This window comes from Gopherus evgoodei, chromosome 3, assembly GCF_007399415.2.
Source record: "Gopherus evgoodei ecotype Sinaloan lineage chromosome 3, rGopEvg1_v1.p, whole genome shotgun sequence".
In the NCBI taxonomy this organism is placed as follows: Eukaryota; Metazoa; Chordata; order Testudines; family Testudinidae; genus Gopherus; species Gopherus evgoodei.
In genome coordinates, this window is record NC_044324.1 from 26,763,444 (window position 1) to 26,784,374 (window position 20,931).

Below are 20,931 nucleotides of genomic sequence, written 5' to 3' on the forward strand. Positions count from 1 at the left end.
GTAGGTGAGGACATAGATAAGAGCTAACTGGTTAAAGCTCAATCAAGATAAGGAGATAGTGATCCTGGTAGGTTGGGGGAATCGGAATGGAAGATATGGTGATGGTTAGGTTTGTTCCTCTTAGTGAGATTGTGTGCCCACCATTCATAACTAGTGTGTGTAACTGGGGATAGTGTTGAATCCGTGGATGTTGTCAGTTTATCACAAGTAGCATTTTCCAGTCTTCGTCTAGATAAGAGGTTGCAACTATTTCTTTTGGACATAGACCTTGCTGCTGTTCATGCATATATCACTTCAAAATTAAACTACCACAGTGCACTGCACATAAGACTACAGCTAAAAACAACATGGAAACTGAAGCTGTTGCAGAATGTGGTGGCATGAATTCTGCCTATTTGAAAAACCACTTCTCTATCGCTGCTATATTGTGACAGCTGCAATCAGCTGAGGAGTTTGAAAAGAGATGGAACTGGTAATGGAGGCCCCTCGTAGAGACAACTCTATCTTTTTCATTCTTTCCCTTGATCTGAAATAATCCAAATCTTCTGACAGTGAGGGTATGCTGTAAATCCCATTTCTTCATATGGCTTTTGGAGCGAGAGGGTCACAATAAAAGATGAGGATTGTGAGGAAGAGGGATATAGACGAGCTTATTTTCATTATGATTTTGTTTGCTGGGTTTTGGGTGAGGTATTTCTAATTTTTGGCAGTCACCTAGAGCTCAGGATAGGCACTTCTTTGTATAGATTTGTTATAAATGAAAGTGAGTGGTTTTTTTTTTTTGTAAAGTAGATTGTCATGTGGTTACCCTTTCTGTATTTATTTGATGTTTCAAGCCTGTTACCTTTTTTTCTCAGTGCCAGCTCATCAAAAAAAGAGGGAAAATGCACTGTTTGATATTCACAGATCTCCTGCAAGAAGAAGCCATATCAGGTAAATGTCACAAGCTTTTTGTAGGTAGAAGATATTTGTGTGTGTTCAGCATATTTTGTTAGCCGTTTATTTTGAAACTTTCTGTCTCTGGGTTATACTTATTAAACCCAAAGACTCAGAAATAAGGCTCTTGTCCTGCAGTGAGCTTCATGTAGGTGGACTTCTGTGTTCATCCAAAACTTATGAAAGATAGAAAAGCTCATTTCAGGTTTGGGGCCTAAGTGTCTCTTTTTTTAAAAGCTCTTCTGTTTGTAACCTGTTGTTTCTTGTATTACCTGAAAAAACTGAAGACCAAGTTAGCTGAATTTTCCTATAATTAATAAAAAGTCGTCAGTATAATAGCATCAGGGTGTTACAAATAAAATGATTGCAGAATGCCTTCATGGAAAGATGGTTAGTTAATCTGAATAATAGTATGAAGTAGTGTAGTGTAAAAGAAAGCTTTTAATTGCAAAAGTATATAGGAATGTTAAGAATTACTAGACTGGAACAGACCCAAGGTCCTTCTAATCCAGTATCCTGTCTTTTGACAGTAGCCCAGCACCAGATGTTTCAGAGGAAGGTGTAAGAATATTGTAGTAGGTGGATTTGGGATAACCTGACCTCAACATAGGTCTCATCCTGTTCTTAAGCCCCGAAGCACAAGGTTTAATATCCCTTCCAAGATTATATTAATTGTAACAAATCTAGATATTCTTGATAGCCGTATAAATATCCATTCCCACATTGTATCTTAAGTACTTAGCATCAACCACTTTCTGAGGCAATGAATTCCATAGTTTGATCACATGAATTGTGCCTTAGGATCACATTCTGATTAGGGAACAAATGAACATAAAAGTCATGGTTGTATCATAATGCCAAGTAGAAGTTCTGTGTGATTAACCATCTGCTCAGGAGAGGCTCAGGACTGGAATAGCAGGTATGAATCAGGGTCTTTGAAAGAACTGTGTATTTGTATACTGTAACAGTCTCTAATAGTGCTATATTAGGGTATGTCTATGCTGCAATAAAACACCCATGGTTGGCCTTTGTCAGTTGACTTGGGCTCCTGCAGTGTAGATGCTTGGGCTGGAGCCTGGGCTCTGCGACCCGATAGTGCCAAGCCCGAACATCTACACTGGAATTTTATAGTCCCACAGCCTGTTTTGTCTTTTTTAAAGCAGCAAATTTCCCTCTGTACTGAAGAAACAAAGGAAACAAAATGCAATTTTAAAAAAAAGCAATCATTTTTCTTTTCTGTTCTGTTCTAGTAAATATTTCTTCCAAGTAGAGTTCATCTAAATTTCAATAAACAGAAAAGTTTTTTTTGTTTTTTTTTGTTTTAAATTTTATTTTGTTTTTTTGACTTGCTCTATTGCCAGGTAAAACTGGTGTATAGTAAGTTGAACTTCAAAACCTTGAGCAATTTTTTTGTAAACTTAGGCACACAACTAGAGCCTGACCTTTAGAGTTTGTAAAAATGAGCTTTCTATGAACTGAAATTAATAGGATATTTTTTTAAACAAAAAAGCCTCCTGTCGTGTTTGCAACCCAAATATAATAGCATGATCCTGTTCTACCTTTTAAGTGAAATGAAGTAGAAACTGATTGTAGACCACATTGAAATTGACAGTTTTCTTTGTCTTGTCCAAGCTCACAGAAGAGCAGGAAGTGTGAATATGGGAAACAAATAATGCTTACAATTCTTTCAGTTTTAATAATTTCCTGTGTTTGTAAGATGAAAAAATGTGGTTTTTAAAGATCTGATTTTAAAAAGGGTTTTGTCCATTAGTTCCAGCCAAGTTATTTTATTTAAAGAGATAAAGCAGTTTTTGAACAGATGGTCTTCTTTGAATAGTGTCCCGATGGGTGCTCCAGTCTGGGTGTGCTAACTCTCCTTAAGCCTCTGATCTGAGATTTCTCATAGCAGTGTCCCTTTGGCCTGTGTACGCGTGCTAGTTAGGCCTGTGCCTCATGTCTTCGTTACGTAGTACTGCACTGACGAACCGCCTCAGTTCCTTCTCAGCCACCTCGGCCTGAGATGGAGCTCTGGCGGTTATCCCCATTGAGATTTCCTCAACTTTGTCCTCATTTCTTATTCTAGTAGTTAGTTGTAGTAGTTCTTAGCATTAGTTTAGTTCAGTGGTTCTCAGATTGTGGGTCAGGATCCCAAAATGGGTCACAACCCCCTTTGAATGGGGTTGCCAGGGCTGGCTTAGACTTGCTGAAGCCTGAGCCTCAGTATCCAGGGCTGAAGCCAAAGTCAGGGGCTTCAGCAGTGGGTGGCAGAACTCAGGTTGCAGGCCCCCTGCCTGGGGCTGTAGCCCTTGAGCATCAGGGTTGGCCCCCCTTCCCGGAGCAGTGGGGCTCGGGCTTTGGTCCTCCTACCCAGGGCAGTGGGGCTTGGGCAGGCTTAGGCTTCGTCCCCCCTCCTGGGGTCGTGAAGTAATTTTTATTGTCAGAAGGGGGTTGTGGTGCAGTGAAGTTTGAGAACCCCTGGTTTTAGTTATTTAGTAAGTAGTAGTAGTTTTAGCTTCCTAGTTTTGAAAATAATAAAAATTCTCTATTATATATTATATTTAAATAGATACTAGTTAGTAGTGCTTGTTCACTGGAATGTTCTACCCAGTTCTCCCAGCTTCAGATGGTGTCTGTTGTGCTGGGAGGTGAACCTGGTAAGTAATGGGCACTTACCGGCTGCATCTGTTGCCTTGGGAAAACACACATCCTGTCTGGCACTGAAATCCAGAGCCAGAAAAAACAGGGAGATAAAATGTTGTCTCCTCATGACTGAGAGCTCTCTATGCCTGGCTTGTGACCTGGGCCAAGAGTTCTCATTTGTACAATGGTCTCCAAGAAAATTTTCTGCCTCCATAATATCAGAGCCCCACTCCTCCAGGGCATCTAGGAGGAAGATGCAAGACTCCTCTCAGAAGTCCTTCGAAGGCCATGCCCTGGGCTCACCAGGTAGGGAATCTACCTCTAAAAAGCTGAGATTGTCTGTGTCTTTGGTCACTCTGGCACCATCTGTTCTCCAATTGGGTACCCATGAGGCTGCTGGTTCCTCAGGTACCTAGGGCAACATTAGACTGAAAGACTGCAAAGCTTTCTTTAATCATTAGTACTGTTAGCAGCCCGGGATGGCAAGAAGAACTCTTTCTCGATATTGAAGAAGCCCTCTCGGGCTCCTAATACACTTCCCTTGGAGCACCCGAGACCCATGGTACTGTTAGCGCCCTCAGCCACCATCACCTCGGTGGAGACTGCAGACTCAGTACCCATGACACACTCACAGGAGTTCCATTTTCTCTGAGACCTGGCTGAATCTGAGACACCAGATTTTCTGCTGCTCGGCTCCAACATGCTGTCAGTACTGAGAACATCAATATTGTCTGAGGTTCACCTGGTACCAGTGGTTTCACCTCAGATCTCCAGGCGCTCCATTATTCCAGAGTGAGTTTGAGGAAAAGGATGCTGATGAAGACCTTCCCTTGGTGTCTCAAATATCAACTCAGGGTTCTCTCACTCCTATAGAGGCCTCTTTCCAGAAGTCTCTGATGAAACTATAACTACTCATGGTAAAAATTTGCAACCAACATCTCACTGGTATGAGCACCGGTGGGTGCCCCCTCCACCTTATGCACCTCCTTCTTGGCCATATTAGGACCTTTGGCTGGCCTATTGCCAACAATACTACAGGGCATTGTGCATCAGTAGGCCCTATCAAATTCATGGTCCATTTTGGTCAATTTCATGTTCCTAGGATTTTAAAAATAGCATTTTTCATGATTTCAACTACTTGAATCTGAAATTTCACAGTGTTTTAACTGTAGGGGTCCTGACCCAAAAAGGAATTGTGGGGGCTTGCAAGGTTATTGTAGGAGGAGTTGCGGTACTGCTACCCTTACTTCTGCACTGTTGCAGATGACGGTGCTGCCTTCAGAGCTGGGTAGCTGGAGAGTCTGCAGAGCTGATGTCCCAGCCAGCAGCCACCAAAGAGCCACCGCCAGTAGCCACACAGAAGTAAGGATGGAATTATATGGCATTGCCACCCTTACTTCTGTGCGGCTGCTGGCAGGGCACTGCCTTCAGAGAGCCAACAGCTGCCACTCTCCAGCCACCCAACTCTGAGGTCAGCACAGAACTAAGGGTTGCAATACCACAATCCCCCCTAAAAGAACCGTACAACCTTCCTACAACTCCCTTTTGAGTCAGGACCCCCAATTTGAGAAACTCTGGTCTCCCCTGTGAAATCGGTATAGTAGAGGGTAAAAGTGTGCAAAAGACCAGATTTCATGGACTGTGACGTGTTTTTCATTGCTGTGAATTTGGTAAGGCCGTAATCATCACTCCTCAGAGAGAGGCAACCTGCATCACTTGCTCCCTCCAGGAGACATGACCCTCAAGCGGAATCTTTTAAGGAGCAGGCCACTGATACTGATGAAGACGTCTCTCCTAATATTTCATCATTGTCTCTGGATGAAGCTGTTATGATTCTTCCTCCAGCCTTGGTGGATGATTTTCAGCACTTCCAAGTTCTGGTCAAGAGAATTGCTGACTCCTTGCGGTTCTCTTTCCAGGAAGTTAAAGAACCTCATCATAAGCTGCTTGATATCCTCTATTCACCTACCTCTGCCCACTTAGCTTTGCCTGTCAATGAAGCTCTTCTGGACGCAACGAAGATCATCTGGCACACTCCAGTTACTGCATGCAAGAGAGTGGATAAGGGGTATTATCTTCCAGCAAAGGACTCCGAATTTTTATTTTCTCATCCCTCACCCAACTCCTTGGCAGTCGATGCAGTTAATGAACATGAAAGGCAGCACTATGCTAAAAACATGCCTCATGAAAAGACCACAAACGTCTAAACCTACTGAGGAGGAAATCTTATTCCTCAGTGTCCTTCCAATTTAAAATTGCCAATTACCAGATGCAAATGGCAAAATTCAATCACAAAAATATACCAAAACTCTTTTGCTGACCACTTACCAGGAGAGCTCAGGAATCAACTTAGTGCAGTTGTTCTGGCAAGCAGCTGGCCCTCTGCAATATGTCTACAAGCCTCCCCCGATGTCGCTGATGCTGCTGCCCATCTGATTTGCTACAGTGGTAGTTATGAGAAGGACTCTCTGGCTTGAACTATCTGGATTTCCAAAAGGCGTCCAGAATATGGAGGAGCACCTTCCTTTTGATGGGTCTAAGTTGTTTGTGGATGGCATGGATAAATCTCTGCAAACGTTAGACTCTATGGATACCTTACTTTCTCTTGGTATTTGTACACCCACCTACAAGAGAGAGCTCACAAGTCCCAGACAGCTCAGAGATCCCGTCCTGCTCAATTCCTTACCTCCCAGAAGCCATGTGAGCAGCATCAGAAGACACAGAGATTCCAGTGAAGGAAACAGTCTACTTCTGAGCCTCCCATATCGCACGCTTCCACCTCCAAGCAAAATTTTGACAGGCTGGTTGAGGGCCTGAACTACCATCCTCATCCTCTCAAGCTGCACTGAGTCACCTGCCTTGACCATCTTTACCACTTCAGGAGCACTTGAGAGTCAGTCACTACAGACAAGTGGGTTTTGGAGATCATCTCAACAAGATACACCATCCACTTTAACCAACAAACCCCCATTCCCTGTTGTTCTTCAGAGACCCCTCTCGTGAGAGCTTGCTTCGTCAAGAAATAGACTCTCTCACACTTGGGAGCTATAGAACCAAACCCCATGCACCACAGAGGAAATGGATTTTATTCAAGATATTTCCTGGTACCAGAAAAGTGTGGAGGTTGGAGACCTATCTCAGATTTGAGGCCACTCAACACTATGTGAATGCACACAAATTCAAAATGGTGACTTGTGGTGATTATCCTGTCACTAGAGTAATGGGATTGTTTTTCAGCCCTCAGCCTTCAAGATGCATATTTCCATATTGTGATCCACCCATCCACAAACTATTCTTGCTCTCTGGAGTGGCTCACAACTGACTGCCAGAAAACAGGGCAGACATCCCAAGCTGGTGGTATGTTCTTTAATTAGATTTCATCAAGCCAATAACTAATGTCCTCTTAGCTTATGTGCAACATGCCTTAGGTGGCTCATGAACAGGATTCATCACTGAATTTGGTTTGCTGGTTGGATCATTAGCTATACCAGCCTTACTATATGGAGTCACAGTCAATCCCTTTAAACTCTTCAGTCTATCTTGCCATTCAGACAAACTGAACTTCTTGGTGATAGTGGTCAGTTAAACCAAAAATCACACCACATCAGGTTGTTTCCAGTCCCAAGAGACCAGTCGCTTACCCCAGATTAATTGGTACTCCAGATCTTAAAACAAAGACAACACTGGCAGCCAATTCTGTAGTAAATTAACTAAAGATTTATTAGCTCAGAAAAGAAAATGAGTTATTGAGAGGTTAAAATAAAAAAAAAATGTGGAGATATGTATATCTCATAGAACTGGAAGGGACCCTGAAAGGTCATTGAGTCCAGCCTCCTGCCTTCACTAGCAGGACCAAGTACTGATTTTGCCCCAGATCCCTAAGTGTCCCCCTCAAGGATTGAACTCAACCTTGGTTTTAGCAGGCCAATGCTCAAACCACTGAGCTACCCTCTCCTCCCCTCCCTGGGTGAGTCACAGTTTCTAATTCCAAATGGTTGCAGTCTTTTCAGGGTACCCTGATTGTCTCTGTGGACCTTTGATTTGCATCTGGTACATTTCTCTGTAAGAGCCCAGACAGAGATGAAAGATCTTATAACTTCTGACAGAAAACCAGCTGATCCCATGTGGGCTTTTCCTTTGATGGCGGTGAGTGAGGAATGCACTTTAAGTCTTTGACCTCTGGTTATCACACACAATGGCCACTTCCTTTGGAATTAGCACGTTTCTGTTGAAGTTCTTCATTAGCATTCCACAATCCTCCTTTGATGGGTTATTTTAGTTACAGGGGTATACACAATGTAAATGTTTGCTACTACATTATAACAGGATGACTGAAAACAGTGCAAGTAATGTTCCATTAGTTTCCTGAAGTCTAAACATCAAATGCACTCTTCTACTTTCAACAATCACTTTGATCTATACTAATACAGAAGTGAATTGGACTGAATACACTCTGCTCTGCCAACGTGTCACCTACATTTCACTGTTGGCCCAGACCACTTTCAATACTGAATGCACTTCTTTTGACTATTGTCTGCCCTAAGTCGCTTTTCAAAAGTTATGTCCGAAGTAGCAGTGCAGCCATAGGAAAAATATTTTCGTAGTCCCATACCTGGACAAGTGGCTGTTGAAAGGTCACTCCCTGGAACCAAATGGCTCAGTTAACTTCTGAGGTGATAGATCTCTTCCACGAATTCAGTATGCAGTTGAACATTCAAAATTTCACTTTTACTCCTGTTCAGGTACATCTTGATTCAGTAACAGGAAGACCCTGCCTTCCTCTGCATAGCTTTGTGGCCCTTTCCAGCATAGCCAACATAGATATTCAGTCCCCAGACTCCAGTCAAGAATAGTCTTCAGTGGCATGTGGCAGCCAGCACCTTTGTCATAGAACACTCAAAACTCAGAACGTGCTGTCTTCAAGGGTGTCTCAGAACTGTTTATTCACCAGACGTCATTTAAATACGCTTCTTTTCATACCCACTTCTGTAAAACAATCCTTCAACTGATGGAAAGACCATCACAACGTCCCATTGTGCACATCCTGCCACAACGGACGGTCATCATAGTGATGGATGCCTCTCTGCTAAAGTGGGGAGTGTATCTAAACACTCACATGACCCAGGATGAGAGGACATTGCAAGAGACCATGCTGCTACACAACCTCCTGGAACTCAGAGCAGTAAGATGCCCCGTCTTCAGTTTTTACCATTTATCAGGGTCAAACACATAAAGGTCATAACGGACAACATATCATGCATGTTTTACATCAGTTGGCAGGGAGAAGCAAGATCCCCCTCCTTCTGCGCCAAGACTGTCAAGCTTTGAAATTGGTGCATATGCAACCAGATAATCATCACAGTGGCGTATCTCACGGGGGTTGAGAATGTGATTATGAATGAACTCAGCGGGTGCTTCTTCCAAGACCATGAGTAGGAAATAGACCCCAGCATATGACACCACATATTCCACCAATGGGGCTCCCCTCAGACAGACTTGTTCGCCACAGAATTAAACAAGACATGTACCCAGTTTTACTCAAGAGGTACACTGGGTCTCAAATCCTTGGGGGATGATTTTCACCTTTGTTGATCGTCAACTCTCCTGTGTACATTCGCACCAGCTCCTCTAAAAGCCAAAGTTATGCTCAGAATAAAAAGAAAAGACAAAGCCAGAGTCATACTAATAGTTATGACTTGGCCCAGACAAATGCGGTTTCCTTACCTGATACAGCTGGCTGTTTAGTCACCAATCACTGTTCATGCCGCTCCTCATTTCCTCTCCTAGGAAGCTGGGATGATCCTTCACCCCAATCTTACAGTGCTTCTTCTCAAAACGTGATTGGTAGATGATTCACAGGATTAGAGACTTACCTGCTCCGAGGAAGTAAAAAGAGTACTGCTACAAAGCAGGAAAAAGTCTACTTGCTACACAGACTCTTAAAAATGGACAAGATTTTCTTACCCATTCTTGGAACCAGGCAAGAAATAAGCACAGACAAAGGTCGAATTTGAGCAGCACTGAGGGTTGATTTGTTTCCCTTATTTGTGCAATTATACTCAGACAGAAACACAACTCATTCATGTCGGCAGGCTGCAAGTGCAGGTGTTGGTTTTGAATTTGCAGGTGGCTGAGATTGGCCAGGCATCAGCTGCCCGGAGATAGACCACTAGGCGACAAAAGTCCCCAAAGTCCCTTCGGATCCGTGGAAGGGCTTCCATTCTGTTCCCAAGTTTAGCATGCTGTTACATTTCCTTATTGGTACCCTCCCGGCTGTCCGTCTTGAGATTTATACCTTTACCAAGATAATACCATGATTCCATAAATGACGATATTTGCTTCTTTGTTTTACCATTGGCTGTCACATTCACTCCTTACATTAACTGCATGAATACAATTGGTAATATAGAGCAATGCAGCTTTAAGCAAGCATCTAACATCATTTGGGAGTTTCTGCTGCTTGTGGCTCTGTAACAGCGTAGCAGGAAACTGTGCAGACTGCACTTGAAAGAGCAAAAGCTACAGATTGGTCTGTTGGTGTGACCTCATTGTTGTAAAATATACTAGACTACATCCTGACTCAAAAGTTCAGGACTATTGATGAGCTCCATAAGAGTCCACCTGGCAGCCATCATGGCTCTCCCCTCTCCTCCCAACAGAGCATTATTCTGTTTTTGCTGATCCAACATCAGTGAGATTTCTCAGGGGACATGGAAACCTCTATCCATCAGTCCAGCTCCTGACTGGGACCTCGTTCTGGTCTGTAAATGCCGCAGGAGACTACTGTTTGAGTTGATGGCTACCTGCTCACTGCTCTGTTCTTCAGTGAAGAAGACATTCCTGATATCCATCACATTGACATGACAGATTGGGGAAATAGGGGCCCTGATGGCATGCCCCCTTTTACTGTGTGCGTATGTATATATGTGTGTGTGTGTGTGTGTGTCTATATCTATATCTATATCTATATCTATATCTATATATTTTTATATTTTTAAGGACAAGATCACACTGCAGTCCCATCCCAAATTTTTACCTAAAGTTTCTTCTGAGTTTCATATTAACTAACTCATTCATCTGCCAGTTTTCCAACCCAAATTGCATCTAGATAACCAGGAGGCACTGCTGCACACCCTGGACATCAGGAGAGCCCCTGTCCTTCTGTTTGGATAGGACAAAACCCTTCAGAAAGACCCACAGATAATTTGCTTTGCAAGCAGATAAGTCAAAAGGGTCCGCAATCTCTAATCAAAAACTTTCCAAGTGGATATCTGGCTCCACTAGTTCTAGCTACGAATGGTGTGATAGTCAAACACCTCTGAATATACATGCTCATTCTGCAAGGTCCATTTCCACCTCCATGGCATTCCTCAAGAATATTCCCATATTGAGATATGTGAGGCTACTACTTGGGTGTCTATACATACGTTTGCTGAACACTATGCTATAACTTGTGACACTGCTGATACTGTGTTTTGGCTAGGCTGTAGTTTCTTTGATACTGGACTTGACTCCGAAGCTCCCTCTGCCTTAAAGGGAATTTCTTGGTATTCACTAGAGTGGAGCGCCCGTAGGGAAACTACTCAAAGAAATAGTTACTGCACAGGGTGAGTAACCGTGGTTCTTCAAGATGTGGGTCTCTATCGGTGCTCCACTACCCACCCTCCTTCCCGTCTGCATTGGAGTTCTCTGCTATGGAGCTTTGTGGTAGAGAAGGATCTGAGGTCAGTTGGCCTGTGCAGTGCTGTGTAACAATGGCATGAGGCTGACTAGCATGCATGTGCAGGCCTAACAAACTCTTCTATGAGAAATGTCTGATCAAAGGTGCGTGGTGGGCTAGCACACCTAGAGTGGAGCACCCATAGAGACAGACATCTCAAAGAACCACTGTTACTGTACAGGATAAGTAACCATTTCTTCTCTGTACTTTCCTTGTGTCGTTAAGAAAAAAGACAGGTTGGAGGCATTATATATTTAAGCCATCATCCTCTTTAAGGTGGTATTAATTTCTCTTAGATTCCACATTTATGACAGGGATACCAAAGACACTGATCACTGCCTCCCTGCAACTTTTTCTGGTTGATTTTGCCTTTCCATTTTATCCTGCTTAATGCTGTTGTAGAGTCTTCCATAAAAACTCACCATAGTGACATACTTTGCTGTCTGATTTCTCTTGATGATCAGACTGTTGAACTTGGCTGGCTTTATTTGTGTCTCAGCTACAATAGCTGAACACATGCAGATTACCATATTCATATAGGTGATAGAATTCTATATCCCTTAAGAGATCCTTGAGAATTACATCTCTGGCTACTCTGTCCAGCAGCCAGATGTTTCTGTTATTTCATACAAATATAAATGAAACAACTTTTTTTAGCAGTCTAAATTCAAACTGCATTTGTCTATTTTTATATGTTTATGTCTATGATATAATACAGCTCCCAATCTTTTCAAAGAGTTCTCTAGATTACAGTACTAAAATGAAGAGAAGTTACCTGTATGGATTTTGAAGAATAGCCTGTATTGCACATTTTATTTTTCTTTACTTCAGAATTGCAAGTACAATATAAACAATTTCTAAATTTTTTTAATATTCAGTATGAAAAGCGTTTAGAAAAAGAAACTAACTATAAGACTTAAGAACTTTTGGAATTTACAAAGAAGGAATTTAAATAGCTAAGATGTTACACTCTTGATTTTTGTTCTATTAGCTTCAGAGAGAGATGAGCGATGTAGGAGGTTTTATCAGATGACTGGTCTATCTGAAAATGTTTGATATTATAGCTTACTTTTCCATTTTGGTGATATGAAATGAACCACATGTCCCTAGGGCTTTCTTCCCTCTAAGAAATGTTCAAGTTGGAATCAGACATCAGTGGAACAATATAAGAAGAGAGAAATTTTCCTCACAGATTGTTTTGATGTGTCAACTATTTATGGAGAAAAAGTTGCTAAAATGTCTGCTAGACTTCAACAGTGCTGTTACATAAATTCTTTTTATTTTGTTTTAACATTTTAAAAAAAGTGAAATGTATTATTAGCTGCATGTTTATTTTGTTCTTTAAATAGGAGAAAGAAACATGCCATTCATAGCAGTGATACAACCTCTTCAGACGAAGAACGCTTTGAAAGGAGAAAGTCTAAGAGCATGGCCAGAGCAAGGAACAGGTATCACAACTTGCTGAGTCTTTGTGAGAGCCAGTTTATATGGACCTGGCAGGAAAAAGCAGAATTATGGTGTAATATTCCAGCTAGTGTGAAAAGCGATAGTTTGATTCAGCAAACTATTTAGAAAACTTCTTTTGCCTATGAAACTTCAATAAATTTAACTTACAATAGAAGAATATGGGGGGTGGGGCTTGTTTTAGTTACTGAACAAATATTACATTATTATTTATATATCTATATAAAATATACAAATATATTAGCATATATACTTGATCATAAACTGGTTCATTTATAAGCCGACACCCTCCCCCCCCCAGATGGATAAGTAAAACTGGAAATTTTTTTTAACCCGTTCATAAGCCGACCCTGTAATTCAGGGGTCAGCAAACTTTGGCTCCTGGGCCATCAGGATAAGCTGCTGGGGGGCCAAGATGGTTTGTTTACCTTGAGCATCCGCAGGCACGGAGGTAAACCTAAGTAAACAAAGTGTCCCGGCGCGCTAGCTGTTTACCCTGACGCGCCGGGACAGCAACTGGTGGGTAAATTTTTGCGGGGGGAGAAGCTGGGAGTCAGCGGAGTAACCTTTGTGACCACCCCCCACATGAACCCACCCCTAGTCCGGGACCCCTCCCAGTCTCCCAATCCCATCCCTTCCCACCTTATCTAGGGAGGGCCAGGGAAGGATGTCTCTGGCTTGCTCCGGTGGGCCAGATCTGGCGATGCAGCCGCAGCATGCTCCAGTGGGCTGGGCTGGGCAGCATGGCCGCAGCATGCTCTGGACGGTGGGGCCAAGCGGCACGGCTGCAGCTTGCTAGCCCTGGAGCTGCAGCTGCTTCGGAGGCTGGGGGGAGAGCAGCGTGGCCAGAAGCGGAGAGACTCTGGCCCCTTCTCTTCCCTGCTGGCTCTGCTGCCTCTCTTGCTCCCTCTGTTGAGGGGAGAAGCTGTGTTCCACCTCTCCCTTTCTGTAGCCGTTCATAAGCCGCCCACCTTCTCTGGTGCTTCTTTTTTTTTACTTAAAAAATTCAGCTTATGAATGAGTATATACGGTAATTGTTTTTCTTTACTGCTGCTTTCTGTGAACCCTTTCCTTACCACTTTAAGTAACTATGATTGCTTAATTATAAGGCTCTTCTTTGTTTCCATGTTTTCACCTGGTTGGGTTGGGTGTTCTCTTTGTTGGTTAAGAAATATACCTTGGTACAGGTTTTGTGGTTGGGTCTCTGCTTCTTGAATCATAAAGTTATCTTCATTGTATTTTAGGAACCTCTTTGTACGTCAGGCTGTCATTAATAAAGAACACTATCTTAGTCATTCTAGTCTTCTTTAATTTTGATTACTTTGACAGCCCTGGCCTGTATGGTTTTTCACTATTCTTCATCCTTCGTGATCGATAGGAGAGTCTCTACTTTTGTTCTTTCTTTTTCATTCCTGTTATCTTAACCTAATGAATTTAACCGCTGTTATTGAAAACTGCTTTGTAGTTTTAAGAAGCATAGTTTTACAAATGTTGGATTAAGTTGAAGGATACAGGAACAAACTTGTTTAGCTTAATGTTGATTTTGCTTGAGAGGGATAGCTGCACTAGTATCTTAATCTTCTAGTTCTGACAGTTAAGCCATTTTACTTGTTTTATTGCTGATATATTCAATATCAACCTAAATTGCTTTCGTTTATTGAACAGGTGTCTGCCTATGAATTTCAGAGCAGAAGACTTAGCCAGTGGAATCCTGCGAGAACGAGTAAAAGTTGGTGCAAGTTTGGCAGATGTTGATCCAATGATTCTTGACAAATCGGTAAGGTTTGTTAAGACTTGTCTCTTTTTTATAATTATGCATTTGAGATAATGAAGATTAATCAGAAATCCTAATTGGCAGCTTAGTGAAAATCAGAGTTGAAGTGAATGCAAAATAAACTTTCAATGTAGTGTTGTTAACTAGTCTATCTGTTCATCCAGTGATGTCCATATACCAATTTTGGGCCAGAAAGCACTTGCTTTTAGTCTGTGTGTAATTCTCTGGTGAAATACATCATAAAGAAGCAAACAGGTCATATTCACAGTATATATTTCTTCTGCTGGTTATCTCTAAAGATAATTGCATTTCTAAAAGTCAGTGGATTTTTATTTGAATTTTTATGTTTGAGAAAACTTTACTGTTTTAGTACATCCATTTTTGCATGTGTTATGTAGTTACATACATATTTGCATACATGCTGTGTTAAAAATAACAAGTTGTTGCTTTACATGTTTTGTGTTTTCTTAGGTTCGGTTTGATAGCATAGGTGGATTGAGCCATCATATCCATGCATTAAAGGAAATGGTAGTGTTTCCTCTTCTCTATCCAGAAATCTTTGAAAAATTCAAAATACAGCCACCAAGGTAGGTGGATTGATTCTTTGTTGCTGTTTTTTTTTTTTAAATTTCATTGTACGCCCTAAAAGTACTTAATAGGATAACATGTAGAAGACCGGTCCTTTCTCTGAAGAGCTCACAAGGTAAATAGATGGATAGACAAATGAGGATTATACTATACACGAGTATTAGAGAGGCAGGAATATGTGGATTGCAAAAATAAATTCTCTCTTACTTGCAGGTGGCAGGTGTATCTCTTTGTGGTTTAATTAGAGAAATATTTTTTTGCAGGCTGCTGCAGAAGTGAACTTTTTTGTTTTCAATGACGTGAGGTGAGGGTTGGAGGTTTGACATTCATTTTGGAAGCGTGTTTCCAGTCATAATCAGCAGCATGATGACATGGAGACAATTCTGGAAAAATGAGACAAAAGGGTTATTAAACTAGTATCATTAACAGAGCAGGGTTGAGGGGATGCTAGAAGAGACCAGATGAGACAATTAGTCAAGGCTGTGTGTGATACAGGGCCTTGAAACAAGGACAGTAAGTTTAATGCACAGTGGAATAGAGTCTGTGATATGACTGATGGCCAGATAACAGTGTTGAAGCAACAGGCAAGAGATGATTTTGCCAGCAGGTTTTGAATGAACTTGAGGCAGCCAAGTCTCTCAAACTCTTTTTTTGTTACTAATTTTGTGCTGGTTTAACCAAGTCCCAAAACAGACATCCTGCTATTGAAGGATTCATCTGGGTAGGGGAAACTAATGGGAAGAACCAGTTGGAGAACATGAAAATTCTTTGAACGATTAATTGCCTCCTGCCTGAGAGTCTTAAGTGAAAGACACTGTTCTTAACTTAACCAAGTTGCAAAATAAAAAAATTAGCAGGTAGTATAAACTTGTTTTTCTGTGAATAGAACTTAATTGACAACGTTCTTAAGTGTACAAAGCAGACTTGAATCCCTAGCTATATTGTTCTTGTCATGCTGGCATTAGTCAAAACTTATTTGTAAAGAAGAAAGTGATCAGTTGAAGATATGAAAGGACCATATATGCTTTATAAGAAGGCTATTAAAAATATCGAGGTTCATGTAAAAACAAAAATTAAAGGCCTTCCTCCCCTAATGAAACATATGCAGAAACAAAATTGAATTCTGATGTAGTACGAAATTTTAAACGAAGAAAAAACTAATAATATTACAAAATACAAGACTCAGCTTAATAGTTTTTCATTTCTTTTAGTTTGTGGCATCTTATATTTTGTAAGATCAACTTAAATGTGCCAAGTAATGATGAAAAGATAGTCTTTTTTTTTTTTCCTTCTCTGGGCTCCCTATCTTGAAGTTTTTCAAGAGACATAAAATAAATTTGACTATAATATTGATCCATTTATCTTCAGGGGCTGTTTATTCTATGGTCCTCCTGGAACAGGTAAAACCTTGGTAGCTAGAGCTCTAGCTAATGAATGCAGTCAAGGAGACAAAAAGGTGGCTTTCTTTATGAGAAAAGGAGCAGACTGTCTCAGCAAGTGGGTTGGTGAATCTGAACGGCAACTTCGTCTCCTCTTCGATCAGGTTGGAAGATGTTCAGATACTTTTGAAATATATTTTCCATATAATATTTTTCATTGCAGTGTGTTTCATGGAGCCAAAATTGTCTTTGGATAAAAGGAAACTTTTATATAAGTTACAGTACAGGGGGCAGGATTTGCTAGAGCTTTAAATTTGGATGAAAGAGGAATGGTGATTAAATGATATTGCATTGTGTCTAAGTGTTATCAATCAACATGTATTAAAAAACAGTATAAGAGGAAGCTCCCTGACCTGTCCAGGACTACTAGTATCATAGTTGTCGTGGTGGGTGTGGGTAGAAATCACAACAGAATGATTTGAATCATTGACCTGGCATCTGGCTGGCATATTCAGGGCATATACTATGGTAAAGATTGATTTGAGAATTGTGTTTTTGAGAGTACACTTCAGGCACTTTTTAGTATGACCAATCCTTTACTCATTCAGCTAGCGAGGATGATGGAGAGGGGAGAGATTCAGGTAAAACAGTGGAATCCAATCTCTTGCACAAATGCAACTTTCAGATATAGGTACTTAGTTTAAACAAATATAATACTGTAGAGAAATACAGTGCTTTCTATAATTAAGAGACTTAGACTTTTAATTTCTTAATATTTTCCAGGTAAGGCCGTGAGGGGGGGGAGAGACTTCAGATAATAAAAGGTGCTAGTGGAAAATCAGGAAGTACTTTTTTTACGTAGTCTGGCTTCAAAGCAAAACAAAAAATTATGCCCTTCTTCATTACCTCAAAGAGCTTGTAAAAACATTTTGCTTTTGTTTTACATTAGAAACATCAAGTCTGATCTTAAAACTTTCTATTCTTGGAGGATTTGCCATTCTTGTTAAAAATGGGAATATAGTATCATAGAAGGATGAAAGATGCAGCTTTCACAGGAGGACGTAGGGATCTTATTCGTTGTTGATATTGCTTCTCTCAGAAGTTCAGAGCTAGTGGCACTGAAACTAAAGTTTGTCTGTTGTGAAGTCACATTCCAATTCCTCCAAAGTTTTCCCTACTACTTGAGCAAGAAGAGAGAAATGTGGGCTTTGAGTGGGGATTTTCAAAAGTGATCAGCACTGTCATAACTCTGTTGCAATATTAGGCCAATGCTAAGGGCTTTTGTAAATTCCACCCTAATATTTCTAATATAAAACACAAGCAAAAAAAAAAGAAACAAATTATGGAAGCTGTCTTCATGACTCATAGAAGGGCATTAAAGGCAAAAACAATGCTTTTTTTCTTGCTTTGAATTTTCTCTTGAAGTTATGTTGTCTTTTTGTTGTTTGTTTTTTTTAAATGTAATGCTTAACTGTCAGTTAACTGTGTTGGAAACACTCTTGCTCAAGTAGAGACTATAAGTATATATTTTGGAAATATTCCACTATTTGAAGAAAAAAAAGTCAGAAAGTACTTTTTTTTTTTTTTTACTTAAAGGCTGGCTGTAAAGCAAAACAAGAATTATTCTCTTTTCTTAGGAAAAAAAAAAGGCCACATTTCTGGACATACAATGCCCATTTCTGAACTTGTTTTTATATCTTTAGGTTTGTAAAGACTTACAAATCTAGCAGCAGCTGACTAAAACATGACAAGAAACTGATTGTGTTTATTACATTATAGACTCATAGACTCTAGGACTGGAAGGACCTTGAGAGGTCATCGAGTCCAGTCCCCTGCCCTCATGGCAGGACCAAATACTGTCTAGACCATCCCTAATAGACTTATAAAGTAATAGAAGAATAATTTAGAGTGTCGAGTATAGGTTAAATAAATACTATGATTGCAAGAGTAATTGAGATACTGGAAATGAGGCTCAGAACCTAGCATAAGAAAATGGTTTACAGTATTAACAGAAACAGCTTTGTATGAGAGGAGGAAATGTGTATCACAAGTTAAATGAATGTACCTGGGGGTCATATTCTTGTTTTACAAGTATGTATTTTAATCCCACCATGTCATTTTTTCTCTCCTGTGCGTCTTAGTCCCTTGATTTCATTGTTCTGATATTTTACCTCAGTATTATACTTTTTTCTTTGTTATGGGTATTTATTGCAATTTTATATTCTAAAAAACAAAAGAATTCAAAAATAAACATTTAAAACAGTTACAAAAATGTGATCTCCTGCATTGCTCCAGGCATTGAGAATTCAGTCATCTAAAGGCAGATTGTCACATTATGAATCAGTGCCACCCTGTTTGGGATTGTTCAAGAGTGCAGGAAAACTATGGCACTGGTGCCATCTTCCTTAGGTAAAGGAAAATACAGTCTGACTTGCTTTGGTTTAATATTACAACTTTGTTGTTAACCTTCAGATTCTCAGAGCTGGGTTTAAAAAAGCATCCCAGTGCAAGCTTTTAACATACAGCCTGTGGAAGTGTTACCAGCACATAGTGAAGAGAATTTGTTTTTACTCCATTGCAGAAGAAATTGGAATTAACAGCTAATATCCCTTCCTGTTTCTACCCACCAGGCATACTTGATGAGACCCGCTATAATCTTCTTTGATGAAATAGATGGTTTGGCCCCAGTTCGTTCTAGTAGACAAGACCAGATTCACAGGTAATGTTTTTAATATACTACTGCAGGTTATGTTTTTATTTTCGTAAATTTAAAATAGCTTTTTTGTAAAGCTTCATTTGGATTATTTCTTGGGTTAGATCCTTGCCCCTCTTCTGGCACTTTTACACTAGGTGAAAGATCCAGTGTGGTGTAAAGGGTCACTAAAAGTCCTGTTTATGACTAAGTGATGATTACTCCTGCCCATGCAATGCCTTTTCAAGACCACCTTGCAAACTCTGTCTGCAGTGATATTGGACAATGGGCAGCCCAGGGAGGACGGCATAACTTAATTTAGACAACCTTGATGGCCTGTTATATAGGAGACCTTGATAATATTTACAAAAAATTGTTTGTTTTTGAAAAATTTCTTCTAGCTCTATAGTGTCTACCCTACTTGCCCTCATGGATGGACTGGATAATAGAGGAGAAATTGTCGTAATTGGTGCTACAAACAGACTTGAATCTATAGACCCAGCACTCAGGAGACCTGGTCGTTTTGACAGGGAATTTCTTTTCAACTTGCCTGATCAAAAGGTAAAAGTTACAAAGGGATAATGTAAAAATTTCTAGAGTAAAGTAAGTAGGTATCTCTGAAGATCCACATATTTGATACAGATCTCTATCAAATAGCATTTGGTATGTTTCAGAAATGGTAACAGTTTGTCCATTGGTAGTTCTTTTGTTAGTGTGGTATTTCTTTATTTGGAAACTAGAATTCTTTAGACAACTCAAAGGCACTTACTCTCTCTGCAAAATTCAGTTCATAGTACATTTAAAGTTTTGAAAATGTTTTAAAAGTCATTCAAGCAAAAAAAGGCATTTTAATGCCTCTGAGATAGGACATATGTTCTTACAACTCAAACAGCTCAACTAAATTTATTGAAATTTCTCCAAAACAATCTATAACAGCAGACTGAGCAGACCCTCTTTCCTGTTGTCTCAGGTTTGCAGAAGACTCTCTCCAGGCAAACCATAGCAACAAAGTACAAATCTTCCTCTACCTCAGACTCCTCACTGGAAGTGTCAACTTTCATCTGAGACTAAACATGAGAAATTTCATCACAAAATAAAACATTTTGAGAGTTTAACAAGTTGATAATACACAGCAATTTGCACAGTGTTATATATCTTCAAAGTACTATGCAAACATTAACACTGGACTAACTTTCTGATTCTATTATAGTTATGGTTTCATCCATTTTGACAGAAGTAGCATGAAACTGGATGCAAAGCTCAGAATTCTTGAAATCTGCAAGAGCAAATAATTGTGTTGCAGTTTGCTAGTAGTGAGGGATTTTTAAAACGGTCTCTGTTGCTCCTCTTTGGGGCTCTTGTACACAAGCATTTAATATTTTACTAAACCATTCTAAGACAGTTTCCAACTAGAATCAAATTGGAAAAATAGAAATGCCCGCTAGCTAAGCAAAGAGGATTCCTCAGTTCAAAAACTGCTAGGTCCCTTGAAGTCTGTTTTCCAGCTCATAGTCTGTTGCAGTGCCCTAGTTCAGTGGCTCTCAACCTTTCCAGACTACTGTACCCCTTTCAGGAATCCGATTTGTCTTGCGTACCCACAAGTTTCACCTCACTTAAAAACTACTTGCTTAAAAACACAAGTGTCACAGCACACCTACAGAAAAATTGTTTACTTTCTCATTTTACTATATAATTATAAAATAAATCAACTGGAATATAAATATTGTACTTAAATTTT

The 20,931-nt window shown here is 40.3% G+C and overlaps 1 protein-coding gene across 2 annotated transcripts in view; it reads left to right on the forward strand.

Moving 5' to 3' along the window:
- Nucleotides 1-20,931, forward strand: part of ATAD2B (ATPase family AAA domain containing 2B) — a 170,462-nt gene that overhangs the window by 43,067 nt on the left and 106,464 nt on the right. For both annotated transcript variants that reach the window (XM_030555339.1, XM_030555340.1), the window contains exons 8-14: nt 858-933; nt 12,646-12,744; nt 14,426-14,537; nt 15,006-15,121; nt 16,491-16,665; nt 19,132-19,220; nt 19,595-19,754. In XM_030555339.1, the coding sequence (XP_030411199.1) occupies nt 858-933; nt 12,646-12,744; nt 14,426-14,537; nt 15,006-15,121; nt 16,491-16,665; nt 19,132-19,220; nt 19,595-19,754 (827 nt within the window). The remainder of the gene's footprint in view (nt 1-857; nt 934-12,645; nt 12,745-14,425; nt 14,538-15,005; nt 15,122-16,490; nt 16,666-19,131; nt 19,221-19,594; nt 19,755-20,931) is intronic.